This window comes from Ciconia boyciana, chromosome 3 (genome assembly GCF_034638445.1).
Source record: "Ciconia boyciana chromosome 3, ASM3463844v1, whole genome shotgun sequence".
NCBI classification, from domain to species: domain Eukaryota; kingdom Metazoa; phylum Chordata; class Aves; order Ciconiiformes; family Ciconiidae; genus Ciconia; species Ciconia boyciana.
This window is the reverse complement of record NC_132936.1, coordinates 8,077,043-8,101,834: the sequence shown is the minus strand read 5'-3', so window position 1 is coordinate 8,101,834 and position 24,792 is coordinate 8,077,043. Positions and strand designations below refer to the sequence as shown.

The 24,792-nt window shown below is 43.4% G+C and overlaps 1 protein-coding gene across 1 annotated transcript in view; it reads left to right on the top strand.

The window, feature by feature from the left end:
* Window positions 1-24,792, top strand: part of EVA1A (eva-1 homolog A, regulator of programmed cell death) — a 213,428-nt gene that overhangs the window by 92,629 nt on the left and 96,007 nt on the right. The window contains exon 5 of the mRNA XM_072858374.1: window positions 15,513-15,656. Coding sequence (XP_072714475.1) covers window positions 15,513-15,656 — 144 coding nt within the window. The remainder of the gene's footprint in view (window positions 1-15,512; window positions 15,657-24,792) is intronic.

The window sequence follows — 24,792 nt, the reverse complement described above, 5'->3', positions numbered from 1 at the left end:
TGCTTCCGCATGGCACGCTGCAAGAAATAATAGTCCTGCCTACATTTACAGCACTGCAATGAGGGGGTTGTGCTCCCAGCTGCCACGAGCAATCGTGGGAGCGGTGCGCAGAGTCCCCCACCCTGCTCCAGAAACTGTACTCCTGCCACGGGCCTGCCTAGCCCAGCAGGCAACTCTGTTCCTTCAGGAGCAGGTGAAAACATCACGGCTTATAAATCAAAGCTTTCTCTAGCTAGAGAACATTTCCCTGCACGTTTCCACAGCCCTGCGATACGGGGAGGGCTGCTCCGAGACAGCCCTTGATCCTAGACATTCGCAACGAACAGCTCTTACAAATATGACCGTATGTCTCAGACTTCGCGGCAGCATCCAGTTCCCGTAAGGCAGAACCCAGCTATGTTCTGCACATGGGAGATTTATTCTGTTTGAATTTCATGGGACTGATGATTTGTTTCAAGTCTGAGCCTTGGCAAAGGGCCTTTTCCCGGGAAGTAGGTCCTGGACAAGTTTGCAGTGATTATTTTTATCCAGGCAGCATGAGTTACTTGATGAGTGAAGAACTCATACTTGCCCCAAAGGTGGGGAAGGGTATCTTTTCTTCTTCTCCTAATGAAAAACAGTTCAGGAAATTTTATTCAATTTTTTTCTGTGAACAAAATGCACATTTGGCTTGAATTTAGAAATCTACAGCTTCTACAGATGAGGCTTTTAAAGAACTGAAGTCTAAGATGGGGCGGAGGGGTGGCCTAGTAGAGCATTGTATATATTTCTGACTCTGCCATAAGATAAGGGAACAAATAATTTAATTTGTGTTGTTTCTGCCTTGAAAAACAAGACCTTGTACTCCTGTAGGAGTGTTGAGGAGATAAAGTCCACTAATGGTGAGTTTCTTGGATTCTGCAGAGACATGAGGTATATTATGTGCTCAGGTGGAGCGATCTGAGGTATCGTGATGTTGCAGCCCTTTAACACCTGCATAACCCAGCCATCGTCGTGCTGCTTTTGGGTGATGTAAGATCCCCAAGTCAGACTTCATGCACCATGCCGTGCCAGGCGCATGCTTTCTCTCTGTCTAACGTCTGTATGAATGTGCTTAGCGTCTGTGAAGGGAAAGTTATTGTGAAGATCTCCATCCTATCCCTGTCATGTTAAAGAGAAAATCTGCCAGGATCCTCTTTTAACTGGAAACATGCTGAAACTTGTGTCTCTGACCGTAATGGGAACCCCCTGCAAACAGCTGGACCCCTCCTTGAATGCCTTGGGAACTCTGAAAAGCTCCTAAAGGAATTTGACCTTGTTTGTAACTCTCTTAATAAAGCCTCCACTTTGCTGCCAGCATGTGCAGAGACAATACACAGAGCATAGGGAGGTCTCTGGGGAAAGGGTTATTTGCAAGCAACAAACCATTAATATCCCTCAGCCCAGTGAGCCCTTTGCCCCTTTATCATGCTGTTTACAGCTGCCTCTGCCTGCAGCTCTGAGTGACTTGTTTATACCAAGAGAAGCCAATTTAAAAAATCGCCTTTTGCTACTTGTATCTGAGTGCAAGGTAATGGTCTAATTAGGAGACTGAGGAGGAAGAACTTGAATGTAAACCAGTTACTCTTTTTATCATTTAGTGGAGTGATATCCTTGATCATATTCAGTGCACCTGACATGTTCACATGTACATTTTTGCAGTAGCTACCCTCCTGAACCACAGGGAATGAGAAGGACATGTTCAGCTGACCTCTAACATCAGGATTCCCATCTCCTTCTCAAGCACCCTGGCTCTCTCCATCACATATATAAGAGCCCACCGTAATTTCACTCCTCATCTGGGTAGAAGGAATCTGGGCTTGGTTTCGGAGTCGGCACAAGATTGTGGGAACTCTGTCTCCAAAGCTCAGCTTTGGGTCGTGGTGTGCGGGTTAAGCTGAGCATTCTGCTGAGAATTGAAATGTCTTTGTCACTTAACATACTAGTGCTCTCCTGTGCCTCTGTAGGGGGAAAATGGATTGATTTACAAAGCCCTGAGGAAACTCAGATGGTCAGTGGTGCTCTCTAACTCATTGGATCTGATAATGACAGAGCAGAGGAATGAGTTCAGCAAAGGAGCCTGTGCTTTAGGTGCTCATTCCCTGGCATTTTTCATTTTAATGCAGTGACAGAAGGTGATCCAACCCATTTTGTTTTGATTTCCTCCTCTTAATGCAGATGTATATATGACTTGAACCAGAGCCTTCACAGTCCCTCATATAAATATTTATTACACCATATAAATAATGGACCCTTCTAGTTTGTTTATCTGTGATCAGATCTAGCATGTGAGTAAGTATGAAATACATGCAGTAAAAACCCCACCATTTTATTCCATGGTACATCTTTCTGTTCCTGCCAACACAAGAGCTGGTTTTAGAGACTGCTGCCCCTCCAGCTGTGCATTTCTGGCTCTCTTCCACTTCACCATCCATGACCATTTTCCATCCTGCGTTTCTATCAGTACAAGTTTGTGGCTGTGCTCTCATCTTGGCCTTAAGTGGAACAGTTAAAAATAAAAGGCGTCCAAACTGTGGAGCTGGAGCAACGAGGGGTAGTAACCTGTGGCTCTGATGGGGGAGGCAGCAGGGGACTGGGGCAGCAGGAGGAGACGGGGTATCCACTGAAATCTGTGCTGGTCAGATAATGCCATGTAGCATGGCCGTCCTTCAGCGGATCCGAGTGCTTGTGGCTGAAACGCTACGTTCTGATTTCACCATACGGGAGATGACGGCCTTTAAAACGGCTGCCAGGCTGGGTCTGTGGGATGGGCAGCAGACGTGGGAGGGAGCCAGACCGGGTCCTTCCTCTCTAATGTGCTCACCAGGCTTCCAGAGCATGCCTGCCTGTAGGTGCGACTCTACGTACATTTGATTTACATTCAGTGCAGAAACTACTTTATTATGTGTATAGCTCATGATTAAGAACATGTTTTTAGAGGCCAATCTGTTTGTATGTAATAAAACCCACAAGTATCCAAGTCTGAAGGCTAAATAAATATCAGTTGCTGTTTAATTCACATATAATACCTTATTAAATTTAAATTGAAATGAAATTCCCATTTAGAATGCTAAGTTAAAGTGGGACAAAGCCTGCTTTCAGAAAGTTGTTTTCAATTTTAGATACTTTGCGTGTTTCACTTTTTGTCTCAAAACACCAGGAGGTAATTAAAATCACTTTACAGCTGTTTCTAGAAAACTCAAACTATTGTTGGATTCCATAGAGTCATTAAAAAATGATTTATATGAAGTTGTTTTTATATGCACACAATTGCTATTTTTTAAAAAAATGAAAAAAATCCATTCAAATTTGCTTCTGGGCAAGATCTTTCTTAAAGCCAAGGTTCCACTTGGTTTTAAAAAACTTGTTTACAGTGGAGTATGAGCCCATGCAGTGGTTGTAAATAAAAATTCTGAAAGTAGTAATTGAAATAACACTAACAGGCTCTGTGGTGATACTGGTATGATATTTGAGGAAGTAAAATGGGTATTTGTATCAGTAGTACCAATTTCTTTAGTAGCTGATCTTATAAAAGATGCCTATTGCCCAATTATTAATTAAAAGCAAATCCAGAATATAATCCTAATAATAAAAGGGCAGAATTTAAGAGATTTAAATCTATAGCATCTCAACTTATTTCCATGGAGTTACTCTGAATGAAAACCGGTGTAACTTGTTCAGAACTGATAAAGTTCCTCTTAAAATAATTCAGATGTCGCTCAGGAATATTACAAAATTACCACGATGGTGAATGCTGAGCCTGAGAAACAAAGGTAATGTGAAACCTGTGAGTTTGCAGGCACGTCATGTTTATTTTAAGAACCAAGGGCAAGAAGTGACTTGCAGATTGTGTCAGATGGGTAGTCTCTTAAAAAAGTGGGCCAGTCCCACAGTTTCCCAAGTTCAGGCCTTGCTTCAGCCTAGGTCTAGACACTTGTTGAACTATACCCATGTTCAGGAAAATACTTTTGTGGGGCTGTAATGAATAGGAAGGACAAATTAACTCAGGGACTTCACAGAGCAGTAGATGCACCATCTACTACCCACTACCATCTACTACCCATTGAATGCACCATCCCTATCTTCTACTGAGTGAAGCAAAAGTTGTTAGCTCCTTTGCTTTTTATCTTGAATGCCTTACAGCCCACAGTCAACTCTGCTCTGCTGCAAGTTAAATAATAAAATTTTACTGTCATTGCCAGAACAAAACTGCTTTGTTCTCTGAGACTTCTTGGAGCCAAGTTTGAAGCTGTCCTCAGATTCTCACTTTAGCCCCCCAACCTGCAAAATGTTATTAATTTGCTCGACTTTACACACTCTGAGTCAGTCTCTGCAGAACTGGAGCCTCATGTGTTTTATATGAGTTCTGGTTCCAGATACGAAGGTGATAAGATGATCTGAGTTCATGTTAATAAACCACGTGTTTCTAAATGTGACTATAGCATTTGTAATTAAACCTGCAATCGATCCTTCAGTTGCAGTCTCTAGATGTGATTAGTTTCTTTTAAGATAATTTTCTCTTTTCTGGCCTACTGCTGAAGTTTCCAAAATTTTATGAAGTGTGTGGTGAGTAATTTTTCTCTCTCTTTCATTAAAACGCACTCTTTAATGTAAAGCTGGCGTTCTCTGCAGATCCTTCTAATGTTTGGATGTAGATTTCTTTTTTAACCAGCTGTTTTCAGTGACATTGTGCAAGGCATAGATGCTATATCCAGCTGCACCAACATGAAATTCCCTGCTGTTATTTGTAATAATGATGATGGCAATTTATATCAGAAACCCAGCTCAACAAGATACCAAAGTACCTGTCACTGCCAAAGAAAAAAACAAATAGAAAGTCCCTCAAACATAAAAGCTTGCAGAAAAAGAAACAGCATACTGGGACTGATGCTGTTGTGGGGGAGGTAGACTCTTCTTGGCCTCAGTGTTGACCATGAGATGCTGGAGCATCTCTCTGACTCTGTTCTGCACAGCATCAGACAGTGCTTGTACCACAGCTGGGGAGCAGGGACCTGGGAAACCAGAGCTAAAGTGTGGGCCAAAGCCCCACTGATACTTCCCCACCAGTCCTCACTGCAAACCCTTTTCCACAGCCCAGTGGCTTATCAAGCAAAATTTCTCCTGAGCCCATGCTTACAGCTCCGAAGTGCTTTTAACAATCTCTTCTAACAAATTAATTTCTTTTATTTCCCTACCTGAAGAGGGTTTTCTTGTGCTTGAAGCAGATTGACTGTGCAGGTTTTCTGAAGCCCATTCTGTTCTGGCTTCCTTTTAATTAAACCAGCAGCCTTTTAATTGTTTTGGGTCTCTGCTTCTGAGCTTTCCTCTTTACACATCTGCTTCTGCATCTTTTCTTGTTTAAGGGTAGTCTTTTGTTTTCATTGGTTGGTCTTCACATTGGTTGGTCTTAAGGGCTAAGTATCTGTAGTTCGGTTTTCTCCTTCTTGTCTTTCACACTCCCTGTGGTTCTAAACCCAACTCACTTCTTGTGTCCTCTATAGAGGCTTGTGTGCCATGGCAAGGAAGAGAAATCCATTTCTGTTGCCCCCATCTGAAACCGCATGACAACTCTACACTGATAAACAAATTGCCTTCCCAGGCTGCTTACTGCAGAGAGAAAGTGGGCAAATCCCATCTTTATTAACTGTCTTCTGCACCAGCTTTTAAAGGGAGCATCAAACTTAACGGGCATGGGCTAAGCTGAAAATGCCTGGGATTGGATATACTGCACATGGTGCAGACTGGCTCATCAATACTCTATGAAGACGTCCTTCACAGGCTGCTAGGATGGCTAATTTTGGCTAATTTAGCAGCTGAAGCAGAGGCTCAGACACCTCCAGCAGCTGTCATCTTATGAAGAAGCTGAGCTTTGTATCAACCACAGCTAATGGAGCATCTTTAAAGTAAATGAGAAACTGTCCAAGAGCAGGAGAACTTCCTTCCCTTCTGTTTATGATATTCTCTTGCAGAATGAGGCATTTTTGAGTTACTCATAGGTAAAATGTGAAGGAATTTAGGCAGCTGCCTCACCTGCAAGACTGGAGTTAATTTCTTCCTGCTTACGTCCTTTCTGCTATTCCATCGAAGTTTGCTTTCTCTTTTGGCAGATGAGTAGATAACCACAGCACTGATTCAGACATCTGTCAGCTTTCTTTGCAGGAACTAAATTTCTCTCCTCTTAGTTAATTGACTTCTGCATCTTCCATCTTTCATTCTGTCCTTCCTGCTTCATAGCTCTCAGCAAGTAACTTTTCCTGTTTTATTCTTTAGCAAGAAATCGTGCTGCATGTTTCCGAAAAAAATCCTGTCCTCTGCTTGGGAGGAGTTTCCTCCTAGAGCTGTCACTTGTTTGTAAATTATTTGCCTCAAGGGAATATTTGTCTTAGCTCGTTCCTTTCACCTGCTCCTCCACAGATAGCAAGGAAAGCTGGGGCTCTTCTGACTGTTTTAATTCCAGATGTAGGTCTGCTCCTGATGCCTTTACACTGAGCCGAAGTGTGCCACAGAATTTGTCTTTTGATCAGGCACCACCAGTCCTGTTCTGGTTCCTAATCACTTACCTCACATGCACTGCTGGAAATAGGCAGTGGAAATAGTGTTTTAGGCAGTGATTCTCTTTCTGAAGCCTTTAATTACAGCCAATCATTTGATCTTTTTGATATTTCAAGGTCTTATATTTTGTTAGTTGAAAAAGTAGAATGAATGCTCCAATTTTTTTTTGCTAAATTCACAGGCTTAGAGTGCATCTTCTGACAAGTGGGTGGAGTTTTCTTCTCAGGCTCTATTTTTCGTTTTTCTTTTAAGTGCACACATGTTGATATTGGGGTGTGCTCTACACCCTGCTGCCTTTCCAGATCCACGGACAGCCTGTGGAAAACCACTACCTGACAGCCTTACAGCATGCTAACATATTCACGTGTTAAAGTGTACATGGTCCTGCTTGCTCTGGACAGCCTGCCTCATCTGTGCAGGAACCTGCCTTTGCAGGCTCAACATGGATGTGGCAGGTGAGTCTGATCGTGAGGTTAACAGATGCACAGATGTTCTTGAGCATCTGGCATATGCCCAGCTTCACTGTGGGATTAGTCACCCATCTCAAAACTAGGTGTCTAAATCCATTTGTGGATCCATCTGTGATGACTGCTGCCTTGGAAGAGGCTCCGATCTCCATCAGAGCATCTAAGAGTTACCGTAATGCAAAAATTAAACTGTTTGGAAACATTCTTTCAAACTCAGATAGGTTTTGCAATCAAAAGCAGCAATGAACGTATGGCTTGGATTTCAGATTTGGATGTGTCACCCTCATTGGAGAAAAACAAGCAACAGTGAGTAACCAAAGTAACGGATGTGATTAATAGGCATTGGATCCAATTTCTTTTTTTCACCAGGAAGAGGTAATAAAGAAATAGTCATGCTGGGAAGCAGCCTTAAACTGACTAAAACCCATTCATTGTGGTGAGCTTGATGATATGGACATTACATCACTGAGACTGATTCCAGTTTTAAAGCCAATGCTGTCTGCAAGCTGCAGCTGGTAAAATCCTCCAGCATGGCTTTGTTGCCATCTGACTTGGGTTTTCACCCTGTCAGAGGCTGGGCTGATAAAGATAGTAGATCAGGGAGTGTTATCATACTAAATGCAACTGGTAAGATGAATTATCTGCTGAGGGCTTAGACTGAGTTGTGAAATGAAACTGGCCAGCAGTCTGCATTTGGGGAATGATCCTGCGAAAGGGAATTCACCTTGTACCAGGAGCAAGGCTGGAGGGACATGCAACTTCTAGAAAGTGGGGCCAGGATTAAAAAGGATAAAGTGAGCTGATCCAACTCCCCCCTAAACTCAAACTTTAGTTTGAAATACCATATTCCAAAAGCACAGCTGATATCTTTAAGCACTTTCACATGTGGAAGTTTCACCATAGCCAGGATTCGTATTTGCTCTTTGGCAGTGTACTGAAGCAATCCAAGACTAATGAAAGCTGAGGGTAACGCTGGCCCAACCTGTGTGAGTGGGCTCTCTATCATCTGTGAGGTCTTAAAGCAGTTTTTATTGCTCTGCTGTGGGATTTTAGCTTTGTGGACTTTAAAAGGTTCTTGGCAGGGGCCTGGCTCTGCTTAGCAGTGCTTACCTCAGACTTAGTGATATGGTGTTGGCATTTGTGAGCGTCCTTCCCATATCTCTGACACAGGGGATCACTTGTTTGTCACTGATGTCAGGATGGTATTTCATATAACATCTGCAGTTTGCATTTAGCAAGCAAACAAGCAGCAAAATAAAGGAGATGTTGCCCCGAATAAGCATGCCATCTGGTACAATAAGAGTGCCACATCTAGTCTCCCACTTCTGAAGACCAGGAAAATGTGAATTTGGCCAGCTGAAGGGGACCATAGCCCAACTCTGCTCTACCACATTGCTGGGCTTGGCTTCTCTGCGTCTTTTTGAGAGGCTAACTGCATGTTTTGTGGATAAGAGAGCCTCTGTTTTCTTGCCTCTCTGAGCTGGGCACCTGGAGGTGAAGACTTCTGACCTGGAATCACCTCCTGAAGATGTATTAATATACTTGGAGATCTCACTTCAACCCAGCTCCCTGAGGACTTGTTTACATTTGGAAGTTAAATTACCTACACGCACTTCATAACAGCTAACAAGAGTGATGTTGAGTGTTTTTGTACTCCTGAGACATGGGGGTAAAATAAAATACCATGTTGTCACTTCTAGAGCTCTGAATAACATGGTGGTGACTGTGATTTATGAGGGTGCTGTAGCCTCATCTATCACTCAGCCATCTCTCAGATGTATTATTGACATCTTCAGTGCCAGTTAGTGAGGAAATAAAGATGCTTGAATATGACATTTTGGCATCCAGCTAAATGACCTCCTTATCACAAATTCTTTGAAGCGTATAAGGGAGATGGTCCCATTTGGAGGTTTCGATTGCTGCTCTTTCTTACATTTTTCAGTTCAATGTGCTATGTGGAGGACGAACATGTTGACAGATCAAAAAAACCAAGAGGGGAGACCAAGCTAATTTCAGTGTTGGTGTAGTCCTCCCTCAAAGTACTGCTGGCTGCTTGCCCTGGCATTTATGGGAATGCACAAGGCATTTGTGCTTAGAAATTGTGTGGACGGAAAAACAGGGAAAATTCCCTGTTGTGACCAAAGGGAAGTCTTTGAAGTGAATACTTTTTCAAATTTTATCCATAGAGTCCGTTTCTTTTTTTCAGGGCTGGAAGAATGAGACTGATTCCAAGAGAATGGCCCAGGCCTTACTATGGGGAAAATGAGAAGAGTATTTGGATTTATCATGTGAGAGCCTGCTGTTATCAGTAGAGTTTAGCTGGATCTTGTAACGTGGGTACCTCACATGACTTTCTGCCACTCCTGCATTCACCAGATTTTGGTGCCAATTAGGGTTTGGAGGTCAGTGGCAACAGTAAAGACTTGCCTAAGTTGTGGCTGTTTGCTACAAGAGCCAAAGAGATGGAGTACTACAAGAAACCTCCACAATGCTATGTTGAAGTCAAACTGGCAGCCACTTAAAAGCAGTCAGAGATCAATATTGCTTAACATCTTCAGTAATGACCTGGATAATGGGACAGAGTTTGTAGGTGGTACCAAATTGGACAGGACAGTTGTTACAGCAGGGGTAGGGACCTCAGAATCACAGAATCACAGAACCGTATAGGTTGGAAAAGACCTTTAAGATCATTGAGTCCAACTGTAAACCTAACACTACCAAGACCACCACTACACCATGTCCCTAAGCACCTCATCCAAATGTCTTTTAAATACTTCCAGGCATGGTCACTCAACCCTGGGCAGCCTGTTCCAATGCTGGACAACCCTTTCAGTGAAGTAAAATTTCCTAATATCCAGTCTAAACCTCTCCTGGTGCAACTTGAGGCCATTTCCCTCATCCTATCACTTGTTACCTGGGAGAAGAGACCGACCCCCACCTCTCTACCACCTCCTTTCAGGTAGTTGTAGAGAGCGATAAGGTCTCCCCTGAGCCTCCTTTTCTCCAGGCTAAACAGCCCCAGTTCCCTCAGCTGCTGCTCATCAGACTTGTGCTCTAGACCCTTCACCAGCTTCGTTGCCCTTCTCTGGACACGCTCCAGCACCTCCAGGAACCTCAGTGAGCTGGAGAAACCTGATGAAACCTTGTGAAGTTCAACAAAGGCAAGTGCAAAGTTCTGCACCTGAATAACCCTCTGCAACAGCACAGGCTAGGGACCAGCTGGCTAGAAAGCAGCTCTGCAGAAAAAGGACCAATGGGTCTCAGGGCACAAGAAGCTGAACTTGAGTCAGCGCTGTGGTCTTGTGGCAATGGCGGCTAAGTGGATACTGGACGTTATTAGTAAGAATATTGTAAGCACATCGAGGAGAGGGTTTATTCACTCTGTTTGGTATTCCAGTACTCCACTTAACTGGAGTACTGGAGTGTCCAGTTTGGGGCTCCCCAGATAAAGAGATATGTTGAAAAACTGGAGCAAGTCCAGTGAAGGGCCACCAAGGTGGTCAGGGGACTGGAGCACACAGCATATGGGGAAATGCTGAGGGACTCAAGTTTGTTCAGTCTCGGGAAGAGAAAGCTCAGGGTGGGATCTTATTGCTGTTTTCTAGTACCTAATAGGTGACTCTACAGAAGACTGTTCTTGGAAACACACAGAAAAAAACCAAACAAACACCAAAAGCAATGAACAAAAGTTGCAGCAATGGAAATCTGATTAGATACAAGGAAAAAATTCTTCACCTGGAGAGCGGTTTAGCCCTGGAACAGGTGCCCAAGAAGTCTGGGGAATATTTATCCATGGAGATTTTCAAAACTTGCCTGGGCAAATTTCTGAGCAACCTGATGTAACGTCAAAGCTGGCTGTGCTTTGAGCAGGAGGTTGGACTGGATAGGCTCCAGATATTGCTTCCAACTGAAGTATTGTTTGGTTTATGTGCTGCAGTCTCAACTGGTGACTTTTTTCCTGGATATATTTTCAATATTAAGGTTTGCAAAAAGTCCATGTAAAAGAGGCTTTTAAAATCTTGGTGCCTTACCTTCTATGCTAGGGAATTTCATCCCCATCTGTAATTGAAGCATATTGAGTCTCTTCTGCTTTTCTGTTCATTTTGGCTAGTGCAGGTTGAGCTGGAGCAGCCTGGCAATTGGAGAGCTGAGGACTTTGCCACTGATACTTGTGAATACGGAGGCCTGGTCTGTGCCTGAAGAAGCTGGGTATCTAGGGCTACGTGTATGCTGGTAAACTAGCAGTACCAAGGCCTGGGCACAGATACTGGAAAGAGATCTTCTGTACTGTTAAATTGTAGCACGGTCCATGGCATGGTTCATTGCCTTGGCCCAGCTAACACTCTCCTAGGCAGTCCAGAAGATGGTTTGAGGTTGGTTATAGGACAGGGACTGGGTATCACCACTCTGTTTTGGAGGGTAAGAGTGTTCAATAGCATGGATGTGGGTTGTTCCACCACAGTTTGCCTCAGGGCCAGGGAATGGGCCAGGGTAAGTCTTCATTTATCAGTGAACATGTAGCCAGTGTAGGCTGGACCTGGGTACTGTTAAAATACAAGTAGGGATTGCAGTGTTAGGACCTGCTCTGGCAGATGGAGCTACATAGAAGAGGCTCTGATAACTCAGGCTACACCTGCATTGGTAGTGGGGCTGGTGAAGGGGCTAGAGCAGGGTCCCACAGCTGCCTGCAGGCAGTATGGCATGTTGTTTTCAGTGGGTAGCATGGGCAAGGCTGTCCTCTCCTGGGGAAAAAAAATGCAGCTACTGCCTGATAAAGGTAGCATCAGGATTGTGCTCACCTACCATGTACACATCAGCTACTCTGTACTGAATACAGTGAGAAACAGCCTGCTGCCTGGCCCTGTGGCTGGCTGACCCCATGTCCATGCAACTAAGCTCTCTACCATGTACTTCTGGTCCTCTACTTTCCATCCAAAATATCTGGGTCTGCCTTCTGCGAATTGATGATTGGGACTAGCCCTGTTATATCTCAGACTATGTTACCTGTTTGGGGTAATGCTAGTTGGCAAAATCATTCTAAGGAACAGGGTAGCACTTAAACAAGGGGGATAATGGAGTGTCCGGATTCCAACCCTGTTTGGTTTCCTAGTGCAGATGACACTGCTATTGTCACTAGGGATGGATACCGTAGTCTGCTCAGAACTGTGTGGGAGGAAGGAGGTCATTGATACCAAGACATGCCTGGTGATGGCTAGAAAAGCTGGTGATGTCAGTGTCAGGGTATATGACAGATAGAACTCCTAGAAGCATTTTCAATGTGCTGAATCTACAGATCTGGCACCTGAAGAGTCAGTCCAGTTTGTTAAGGTGGAGGGCAGAGTCTGTAGTTTGTTAACCGCTCATTCCTACAAGAGAAGCATCCCAAAGGCTGACCACCTCTGGTGACAACACATGCAAAAGACGTGTCGTGCTTCTCACAGGACCAGTAATGGGTAATTCCCCAACCTCCCGTGGAGGTAGTGTGCTCCTGGGCCGGGGGATGAGGCCCCTCTGCAGACAGCCGTGGGATGCTGTCTCTTTTGCGTGAGAACAATAACAAATAAAAAGAATAGGCGCCCTCCATGAAATCCTGTGCAGTGCTTAGATTTGATGAGTTTCTCTAACTGGACATTTGACAAAAATACAATAAAGCAGGATTGCTGCATGCCAGATGTTTCCACTGGAACCTCTGACACTCGTTGGATCAAAAATCCCCTAAGGAAGTTTGGGTGGTTCAGTATGAAAATGCTCACATGGGGCCCTGTTCTTTTGTCATTTGCAGCATGTGAAATAAAATGCTGCCTTTGATTTGAGAAAAAAGACATGTTGCCCTCTAGGCTTAGTTTTCTGTGGCTTTTCCATGTCTCTCATGGCTTTTGTTGTTGTTCTGGTTCTAGCATTCAGTACCTTTTGGGGTTCATTTTCTCTTTCTCTGCCTCCTGATTAGTGACCAAAAGGGGTTTTTATTCCTTTCTCTGTAGCTTTCCTGTTGCTTTTAGCAACAGCTTATTGTTGAAGAAATGTCTTCTTGTCAGCTTCCCCTTGTGCTTGGCCCTGGCTGGACAGTGAAAGCAAACTATCAGTCTAGCACCTAAAAGTTTGAGGGCTTGTCTGTACAAATCATTTTCACCTTAGCTGAGAAAACAGGCACAGACCATCTGATAGAAAATAATACTTGGGAAAAATATTTATGTTTGGAGCTTTCCATATTCTAAATTCCTGATATGACAAACATTTCTACTTGCATGGAATAAACACACTTAACAAAAATATTTTTACCTAGATGGTAGATGGTAACGTTATAATTATTTGACCTTGTGGTAACCCTCATTAGAATTCTCAGAAATACAATATCTTCTAAGAGCAGGCAGGGACACTGACCACCTCTGTCTGCAGAAGGGGGCCAGGGATGGTGACTTGAGATAACTCTCTTGGACATAACAAAGGCTAAAAAAGCCTACCCAAACTCTCCCTATCTCTTCTACTCAAAATGAAACAAGCTGTATTGCATTTGCATGGCAAGGTTTTGGTAGCGGGAGCTACCGGGGTGGCTTCTGTGAGAAGCTGCTAGAAGCTTCCCCCATGTCTGATAGAGCCAATGCCAGCCAGCTCCAAGATGGACCCGCCGCTGGCCAAGGCCGAGCCCGTCAGCAATGGTGGTAGTGCCTCTGGGATAACATATTTAAGAAGGGGGGAAAAAAACCCCAAAACTGGGCAACTGCAGCCAAAAAGAAGAATGAGAATATGTGAGAGAAACAACTCTGCAGACACCCAGGTCAGTGAAGAAGGAGGGGGAGGAGGTGCTCCAGGCACTGGAGCAGAGATTCCCCTGCAGCCTGTGGTGAAGACCATGGTGAGGCAGGCTGTCCCCTGCAGCCCATGGAGGTTAATGGTAGAGCAGATATCCACCTGCAGCCCGTGGAGGTCTATGGTGGAGCAGATATCCACCTGCAGCCCATGGAGGTCCATGGTGGAGCAGATATCCACCTGCAGCCCATGGAGGAACCCATGCTGGAGCAGGTGGATGCCCAAAGGAGGCTGTGACCCCATGGGAAGCCCATGCTGGAGCACGCTCCTAGCAGGAGCTGTGGACCTGTGAAGAAAGGAGCCCACGCTGGAGCAGGTTTGCTGGCAGGACTTGTGATCCCGTGGGGGACCCACGCTGGAGCAGTCTGTTCCTGAAGGACTGCACCCCATGGAAGGACCCATGCTGGAGCAGTTCGTGAAGAACTGCAGCCCATGGGAAGGACCCATGTTGGAGAAGTTCATGGAGGACTGTCTCCCATGGGAGGGACCCCACGCTGGAGCAGGGGAAGAGTGTGAGGAGTCCTCCCCTGAGGAGGAAGGAGCGGCAGGGACAACGTGTGATGAAGTGACCGCAATCCCCATTCCCCATCCCCCTGTGCTGCTCGGGGGGAGGAGGTAGAGAATTCGGGAGTGAGGTTGAGCCCAGGAAGAAGGGAGGGGTGGGGAGAAGGTGTTTTAAGATTTAGTGTTTTATTTCTCATTACCCTACTCTGATTTGATTGGTAACAAATTAAACTAATTTTCCCAAGTGGAGTCTGTTTTGCCTGTGACAGTAATTGCTGAGTGATCTCCCTGTCCTTATCTCGACCCACGAGCCTTTCGTTATATTTTCTCTCCCCTGTCCATCTGAGGAGGGGAGTGATGGAGTGGCTTTGGTGGGCACCTGGCACCCAGCCAGGGTCAACTCACCACACAAGCAAAACCTGGAAAAAATCAGCACACCCAAATCAAATCAGAGTTTTACGCCTCCCCGAACGAGATCACAATGCCCATCTCCCTTACACCCATGAGGTGGGAATTTGCTAATAACTTTGCATGTTACTGTGATCAACTGCATTATCAGACAGCTAAATAAATCTACAGGAATTCCATATGAATATTATAATTGTAGTATTAACGTATTTTCTGTTCCTATGACAGTCTCTTAGTTTATGGGGAAGCTTGTAGTGTTTCTGGATAAATACATTGGAGTGAGACTCCAAAGATCTGAATCTTTTTCCATGCTCTGCACTGATTTGCTGTTGTTAGTCTTTTTACTTTTCTATGAATCTGTTTCTCCATCTGTTAAAATGAAGATACTGATACCTGTCTTAGAGTCCTTTCAGACCTTTACAGAATAAATCCCAGGTGAGAAGGAATTATTTTTATTACGGATAGCCTTTTCCCTTTGAAAACAAGCCGTCTTTTATTTGCAGCCTTCTTTCTACGGTTGTGTGGGGGTTTCTGATTCTTCACTTCTTTTTGGTAATTTCCTTTCATCAATTTACAATTTATTAGAGGTGTTTGAGAGGCATGTACACCTTCCCATGTAAACACAAAGATTTTTAAATACTCATGGAAAGCTTGTATGTATGTGCTCTCACAGTCTGCATCTGGTAAATTTTTTATAGGCAATTTCTGATGTGAATGGGCAAATATTCACAAATAGGTATGCTTTTTCCCTTTTAGAGTGTCAGTCGGCTACTGCTCTCCAACTCATGATCAAACGCTGTCAGGGGAAAAGAAGCTGCAGCATATATGCCAGCACCTATGAATTTGGAGATCCTTGTTACCCAGGCATCCGAAAGCATCTTAATGTCATCTACACCTGTGGTGAGCCACGAAATTCTCTTACTTTAACTCTCATTGGGGTATGTGTTTGATGAACAGTGGTGTGTGAAGAATGACAAGACTTGTAATTGTACATAAAAAGTTGTTGAACTTCCAGTTGGCTCATGGTGATTCTTATTTGGTCCACAAGGGACAGTTCTCTGTATCACCTGAGTGGTTTAATTCTGTCTCTTTTTCTACTCATTGGCTTGACAGAAAAAGCAGAAAACATGGAAATTATATTTGGTTAACCCATTCAACACTGCCTCTGCGAGGCAGGAAAATCTGGTGGTGAAATCAATCCACTCATGCTTACATCCTGAATGTTAGCTCCTGCCGTTTCATTTGACTGCAGCAAAGTTGTGGTTATCAGTAGGATCCTTATTACTTTGTTTTATATTTCACTTTGTACCCTAGAATAAGACAATCACCAATCCATACTCATCCATGGCGTTAGTAGAAAATCACTCCCAAAATCTTCAGGTGAACATTGCAACATTTTCCTAACAGAATATTGTTATTTGAAAAAAAATAAACAGTTGGAGCTCTCAGCTGGGAGCTTAAGTCATAGTGTTGAGCAGACACTGTACTCCTACTTGACTAGTCATCTTATTTTGCAACAGAGAAAAAATGTTCCTCTCTGAGCTCTGTGGTATGAAAACAACATCAGGTCTGTCTTCTTCCAGTGATGACATTTTGGTCATTTGTAGCTGATATATTTGAAAATATTTGCTTGAGGGTTTTGCTTATATTGTTGTTGCTAGGATCAACTCAGTCTTTCTCTTGCTCTCTCCATTCCTTTCTACGTCCACCTGGAAGAGGAAATTCTGATGCTGTTTTAAACCTGCTGAATAGACGGCTGAGCACGTAGTAGAGGAGGCACTGGCTGTGTCCTCAGACAACAACAGGTCTGTGGGTCAGTCTCTGTGTGTAACTGCAGCATGCTGAATCTGACAGATGGTACTTGAGATGGAGTCACTATGGTGTTTCTTGTAGTTGCTGTAGCGTGTCTGATGTACAGCACCTTGAAAAGCAGAGAGAGACATGCAGGAGCATCAGGCTCTGAGCTCCTGTCTGGCTGTTGTTTCATTTGGCAGGTGTGGCAGGAAGGTTGAATTTTTTTTCTCTTGGTTTCTTTGTTTTCGTTTGAAATGATGTAGCAAGAAGTAGCAAGGCTATCCATGCAAAGCCTTGTGAATTTTCTAACCAGGAAGGTGATATTATATCACTTTTCTTGTAAAGAGACTGGAGAGAAGCTTACTCTCATGGGGATTTGATGGCAACCAAAGCAATGCCGCGAAACAGGAGCTTCATAACTCAAAAGTCCGGGGAAAAACCAAACAGAGCCCCATGATATATTTCCAAGAGGGTATCTCCTTCAAAGGCCTTGGCAGCCTTATTCTGGCATTGTGGTCCTGGTCCCAAAGTCCACTACAAAGGCATTAATGAATGATCTCTTAATCTGACCGTAACTTTCCTAGTCATAGCCTAACTGCACCAGGAAATGAGTCATGCTTGAGAGCACAAAATGGCATGTTTTGCTTTTTAGTGGGTGAAATCTGCCTCATCCTTTGAAGGTGGCCATGGCTCCTTTTCAAAACCATGATCTCAGACATGTCTCTGAGCTGGATTTTGTGATCATCAGACACACATTTCTCCCCTCAAACAGCAAAATCCTTCAAAATGTAAAAACCAAATAAACAAGAAATCAAATTCCAGTCCCATGTGCTTGTGCTGGACAGAAGTAAATCCTGGCATTATTTTAAAAGAAATTATAAAAATGAGCAATATGATGTTCTTATGGTTTAAACAACAATTGCAGTGTAGAAAACCTCCTGTTGGATTCCTCTTTGCTTCAGGTTTCCATAAAGCTGCATGCATCGTTGCTCCTGGTGTGGTGTGCTCCTACTGTCACAAAACCTGTGGGAGTCAAAGGGAACAGGCTTTGACTGGTAAACATGACCTATGTCTAGATACATATCCCTGTTCCCCACCTTTCGTAGTTTGAAACACTTGATCCCTGGAGCGCAGGATGCGGCTTTGCTGGTGTTCGCTGGAGAGCAGTGAAAGACGCAGGGTAACCCTGGCATAGCTTGGGAAACGTGGTGGGTGTACAAAATGGGGTTCTCTGAGCATCACTTCAGCCTTTCTCATTGCTGGTTCAAATGGGTGACTTCATCGCTCCCTGAGATCAAGCAGTGCAGTCAGTCTGCTCTTCTCTGTCACTCCCCAGCTGCCAAGGTGTGGCAGAAGTGTCCTGCCATGGTTCTGCAATTTGGGCCATGTCACTGGTCTTACCTGTGACAAAAACTGCCATGCGTCCTTGATCACTGTTACCAACCCACTGTGCTGCTTCAGAAGAGGTGGTGAGAGCAGTCATACTGATGGATGTGGCGGTGTGGGTAGGAGGGCCTTCACACAGACATTCCCGTGTGAGAAAATTCAGTAATTATGGGGACAGGGCAGCTGAACTCTCCTTTTGGTGCTAAAGCATGGGGAGGGCTGGAAAGAGAAAAATACATCTTCTGCTGATAGCAATTCATGAAGGAAAAAAATCTGTTGACGGAGTAATTTATGAGGTGACAAAAGGTAGTATTAATTGAAAACTCATGCGTTGTTAGCAGAAATCACGGTCCTTTTGCTGAGGTGGACTTTGTGACAGGCATTAATGCTGGTGTTGGCTGTGTAGAGCAATGACTAGTGAACAGCTAGTGAGGTGACTTATCTCCCAGTCCTGGCAGGAGAACATCTGCAAGAGTCTCTCAGGTCAGCATGTACAGACTGTTCTTCTCTGACTTGACAGCAGGAGATGAGCCCTGTCCTGGATCCCTGAGAGGTAAATGGATGAGGCAACAGCTTTGGTTTCTTTAAGCCGTGTCCAAATTCCTTGGAGATTCATTCCTCCAGCCTCCATGTTTTATTGGACATGACAATTCCTGCCAGACGTACACAATTTTGTTGATAAATCTGTTTTTAAGTAAAGTTGTCATCTAACTTCTTGCTCAGCTGTAGTTTTTTGAATAATTTGTTGTAATTACTCCAGCCAGTGGGAGTGTCTCAAGTCAATTGTTCTCCGTATCGTATTATATCCCTTTGCATCTTGCATTAAACGCCGATTGGCATCACTTAGCTGAGAGGGAAATGCTACAAGTTAGCGTGTATGTACAAGATGATTGAAACGAGCGAGTAACCGGCAGCCCGATGTGATAGCGATCTCTCATGTGTGTTAGGGTCCCATTAGCCCAGCCAGGGAAACAGATGAAAAATCCTCCAGCGTAAAAACATTCCAAACCTGAACCTTGGCAGGAGCTGAAATACTGAATTTTGGCCCAAAGCCAGATTTAGCTAATGGGATGGTGTGGAAGGTGGGATTTTCCAGTATGTGGGTCCCATTCCTGCATTAATAAATACACGAATTATTTTTTTTAAAAGGGAAAGGCAAGTTAATTCTGGGAAAGCACATAACACATGGTGGGGTTGCTTTCTGAGTGTGGCAGCTGTAACTAGAGGGAGATATAAAAATTTTAGCTCTGCCTTTTCTTTAAAATACCCTGAAACTCTTAGAGGATAACAGCAAATAAGAGAGTATTAATGCAGCTGAAAAAATAGTGCAACAAAGTCTTTTCCCCTTACTTTCTGTGTGTCCCCCCCTGCCATCTCCCGGTCTCCCTGTCTCTCTGTCTTTCTCTGGTATAAAGCATTGTATTTGTAATATCTGCGGGTAGCTTTTTAGTGTCATTACTGCTGTGGTTTTGTACTTAATGATAAAAGTTACTGTACTCCTGACCTTTTCCTTTTTTCTTAATTGTCCACTTATTACCTTCAAAGACTCCCTTTAATTCTCTAGATCTTTCCTCTCTAGTATACTAGACTTGTTTTTTGGCCTCTGTTGAAGTCCGAACTCAGCAATGTATTAAAACATTGTGTTGAATTTTTTTCACGTGCATAATGCCACTTGGATTCAAGGAGGTGTTTAAGTGTGTGCTTTATTTTAAGACCCATGCATAAATACCATGAAAGTTAAATATTTGCTCAAATACTTCCTTTGCTCAAATACTGAGTGAGGATGAGGGGCTTGTCTGTGTGTAAAGAGAAACCTTATTCTTAGCACTGAAAGTCAAGAGAAGGGAGCAATCCAGAGTGCCTACTGTCCTGACTGCCAGACCTGCCTCCCTCTGCAGTCAATGGAGGCTGTAAATGTAAACCCTCTGCTAATTACCTGCTATTCTTTAAATACAGGCATCGGTCAGAAATGGTCTGATGAGAAAAAAAAAAAAAAAAGATGGGGATTGTGAATTTCTTTGTGCCTAGGCATGTTTCAGTGGGTCCTGATAACTGGTGACTTTTTAGTGCCTTTGTTAGGCATATGTTGGACAAAATGGAGGAAACGTGGCCTTGGATGTATTTTTGATGCCAATATCCATCATGTGTTTAGATGTGTGTGTGCCTCCTGCTTGATTCGTGCTTGATGGAAAGGAGTCATTGTACTGAGAGCTAATGAACTGCCATGGTAACTCATAAATTGCTTGGAAAATCCTGCAGTTCTGCCACATTAATAATCTTGCCACCTTGCTTTATGAGGCAATAAGCTGCGTCCCAGAGGCCAAGCGCTTCACACCCCGATCAGAGAACCAGGCAGGTAAAGGATAAAGTATGAGCGCAGGGACAGCAGCTGCTGTTCTGCAGTGCCTGATGCTGCTGGGAGACCAAACAGGGTCAATGAGATGTGGTAGAGATGCTCTGGGGTGATGGGGGTGTGCTGACCTTTGCTTTCTCTGGGTACTTGGGAAGGCAGTCTGGCTTTCTCCAAAATGTTCTGTTTAAATAGATATTCTATCAAGTTGGACTACAGGCAGGGTCTGTGTTAGACAAGAATGCTCTGAGGTGGTTGCCCTCATGATGGTGATGAGGAGGGAGGCTGAAGAGCTGCACAAATTCTCTCCTGTCATCTCAAAGGGACTGTGCTCTAGTCCATTAGCTCCTGTGCAGTAAATCTATCAATGCCTCAGGCTGGATGAATGTAATGATCCCTTTTGCTCTTAAAATGTATGAATTAATGCATGTAGAAAACGTATTTTTATCACTGCAAAAATGCTTTCTGTTGCTATAAAAAGCAATGTCCAAAATCTGCAAAAAAATAGAAAAGGAAAAATTCCAGACTTCCAAGAAAAAACAAAAGCCTTTTAGACCTTTTTGAAACAGGGCAAGGCAGACAGGGTCTTGCTAGAGAAAGACAGACACAAAATATATAATGCAGACTTCCTTTCTTCAAAAGTTTAAATAAAATTGATGTTTACAAACAAGTAAACATTTTAGGCAACCTAGCTCTAGGGATGTTAAACTGAATGTATGATGTTTGATAATGTCTGTTTAACTGTGATTCTAGTGTCATACTGTAAAGTAGAACTCGCAAACATGTAGATTTAAAACTCATGGCCATATAGTTTGACCTACCAAATAAATAAAGAACAGAATAATGATATAATATAATTCCATTATGTGGCTACTTTTAATGTCAAGACACTGGGTTCAGAGATGGTTTGGGACATCTGTTCAAATCCTCTGTCTTATTTTCCTAAGATAATAAAAGTTTGTCCAGTAACTTTTGTATCAAGCCTATGCTTCTCTTGAAGCTATAGTGCATTTTTTAAAAAGCTATCCAGTTCTCATGTAATGACTGCAATAATGAAAAATTCATGAAGTGGGATTCATCTGACCAAGTGTAGACACATAAGCCTTAGAGATTTATAGTGTAGACGTTCACATCTGAGAAAAATTCCTTTTACAGGTAATGGAGAGAAACAGCTGCTTTTGAGGCACAAATCATCTCATCCTAAAATAGGTGTCTGAAAGAGATGAACTGCATATTTGAAGTGACGTTCTCCTGTACTGGCTATAAAGGGAGCTTCTGGTGCTTAGCTGAGATGTTGTTACCTACATGTAGGACGTCTACAATGCCGATATCTACATCTGGTTAAATGCCTTTCAACCACCGTGTTCCTACGCAAATGCTCCTTTTGGTCAAAATTATCACTGCCACATAATGATAATGATAATACCAGTGTTTTCTCCTTACGTTTATTGGTTTCCACTCCAACTGTTTGACTGGATCTCCAATTATCATAGATTTATCCAGGTAAGAGATGAATGTGATTCTTATTTAAGTTCTTAAGGGGGATTTCTTCCTCTGAACCTTGAGATATTACCTGTAGCCAGACAGGACTGTTAGTGCTGAAAAAGTTCTCAAACAGCAGCTTGGTGTTTTGCACCCCAGCTCAGGGTTATATCAGTCTCCAGACTTGGGTTTGGAGAAGGATTTTCCTGTTAATTGGATTTGCATGGGATTGAGGTCCACTTTCTCCATTTCACCTTTATAAATTCCCTTCGTGTTTCTAGGAGCTAGGATGAGGTCGATAGCTTTGCTGTCTTCTTTGACTGGCTTTCAGGTTTTTATTCTTTTGGTCTTTTGTTCTCAAGGTCAGATTTGTTGTAGACTGTCAGGGAATGGTATGGGAGAGGGGGCAGAGTAGATTTTCATTGTTGATGTAGCATCTGTTGCCTATTCCTGCAAGCAAATGGACTTCTTAAATCTCCTTCCAGCCTTTTACACGTTTCCATCCAGGGGAAGGAAAAGCAAGGAGCTTATTTCTCCTTTCAGAAACTTAGACCTCACTTTCAGAAATACTCATACTTCACAGAACCTGTTAAAAAAGCATGTGGTCGTGTAACTAAAGACTGCACCATGATAGGTAAGCACAAAACTTAAGGCTGACATTTTCCAACTTCTGAGGCTGTGACTTTGTTATCTTTGGAGATGTTGTCTTAAAAATTTTTGTGGATGCAATTTCCTGGATCTGAGAGAGAAGCAAAGAAGGAAGCCCCTCAGTCAGCAAGGCTCATATGATTTAGATTCATGGCACAGATCTGTTGGAGATCATGACCATGATCATGACCATGACCATTACCTGAGGGCAAAGGCAAGATGCCATCTCTTTTGCTGACCGGTGCTAAAGTAAGTGGAGCACACACTTTACTAATGGGCTTTGAGGTACCCGTTAATAACGGAGACTATAGTAGCTCTGCCATCCTACATCAAGGAGGAATATGCTATAGAGGCAAAGAACTGTTTAGGTTTAATGTTAATGACTGCACAAGAACGTGAAATGTGAGTGACATGGCACAAACAGCCTGATTAGTTTTAAGAAGAACCTTGGTAAATTAGGTAATCGGAGGCTGTCATTGTGCTGCTCCTGTTTGTCTTTGCTTACTGTACAACTCACTGTAGCTTAATCTGAATCACACATCCAGAAGAGTCCAAACATGTCTGGCCTGGCTGGCTCAGACGCAGCAACTCTTCATTACCAGGGCAGAATGAGCCTGTGTCTGACATAGATTAGGGTAAATAAATGCTCTGAGGAAGCAGAGCTCTGCATCTCAGGTGGAGGAGGAGCAGGTAATGCTGTCACCTCAAGGGAAAGGCTTGAAAGCCCTTTGATTCTTGCAGAGAAGAAATGGAGACCTGGAGATAAAAATCATTGCCTTGGGGACAGGGAGGAAGGAAGAATGGGCTGGAGGAAGCAGAGAGGGAGTTCAAAGGACAACTTTTACGATGATCCTAAGCAGAATGAGCTGTAAGGCAAGTGCCGCCTTACAATTAGGCAAGCTTTGCAAGCCTGCTGCTGTGGTCCTCCATCTCTGCCATTACTGGGAAACACCTAGAGCTTCTACTATGGAAAAAAAGAGGAGTCCCATAAAGAGTTAGCTAAAGTACTCTGCAACCCCTGACTCTCACTGTTCACAAGGTGTGTGCACCTGAGGCCTTTATTCCTTTTACCTCTTTTTTTTGTTTTGTTTTGTTTTAGTTGATAAAGACCATGGTCTAAAAGTCACAAGGGAGTGCATCAGGAGCCCTCTGTGAGGTTCCTGTTGAGTGTAAGGGGCTGCTGCAGGTCATTTTGCTCAGTCATGGCTGGATGCAGGGAAGGGTGGTCGGACTGTCATGGTGGAGTGGGTGACAGCAAGGATGGGAAGGAGGCAGGTGGGACTTTTTTTCATTCTGGTATTATCTGCGTATTTTAGAAATTTAGAAATTTAAGAAATATTTTAGAATGGGCCCAGAGTTTCTGTTGTAATAACTGTAATGCTAAACTGTAATGTAACCAAGATTTTATGGTGGCTGACAAACCTTTGAGGTTTCTAAACAGATTTGCTCATTGAATGATTTCCTCTGGCATAAATATGTGCATGTACTTGGGGTTGAACAGCGATCTACAAACTGGATAACTGATTTCAGGCTGGGAGTGGATCTGGGGGTCTGCCTGGCTGTCCTGAGACCTCCCTGCTTGAATAGGGAGGATGCAGCCTTGAAACCAGTTGTGATCCATCCATGATTTCACCCCAGAAAAGCAGATCTACCTGAGAATGATTGTACAAGATGACATCTGAATGTAATTTATCTAAAGGAATACTTTAGATAAGTATTCTTTCAGAATATAAGTATACTTTCAGAAAGTCTGGAGAGAGATAAATGGAGCAGAATTAAAGTTACATGGGTTATCTGTATGGTGATTTTTTTTTTTTTCTGTAAGCATAACCCTGCTGTCCAGACTTTTTTTTTCTTTGTCATGCTGACTCCCTTAACGATGTTCTTTTAAAAGTCCTGGCCATGAATAAGTGGTAGATATTTATCATTTTATTGTCACTGGCTACTTTTTTACCTGGGAACCTCATTGAATAGCCTCATTAAGTAGGGTTACTGTTGATTCTCCATGCCTGCCAAAACCTGCACAGGTTTCAAATGTAGTAATTAACGGTAATGTTGCCACGTATGAGTCTTCTTTACTGACAAGGAGGTAGGCAGCCAGTCTGCCAGCCCCTTTCACGCAGGAGACTGCAGGCTATAGCCAGAGGAATGTCTCAGCAATGAATGGCTGACCCTTCATTCAGTGATCACCCTAACTCCTCCTAATTGAGGTTAATGCTAAAAGCATTGACACCTTGATGCTAACTCATTAGTGCCTGGAGGCTACTGGAGATTGCTGACAGCTCAGTGAAACACTCATTAGATTAAATTTAAAGGGAGGGTTTGACACCACGACCAATTAAGATATATTTGCATGGATCACATATATATTTGCCT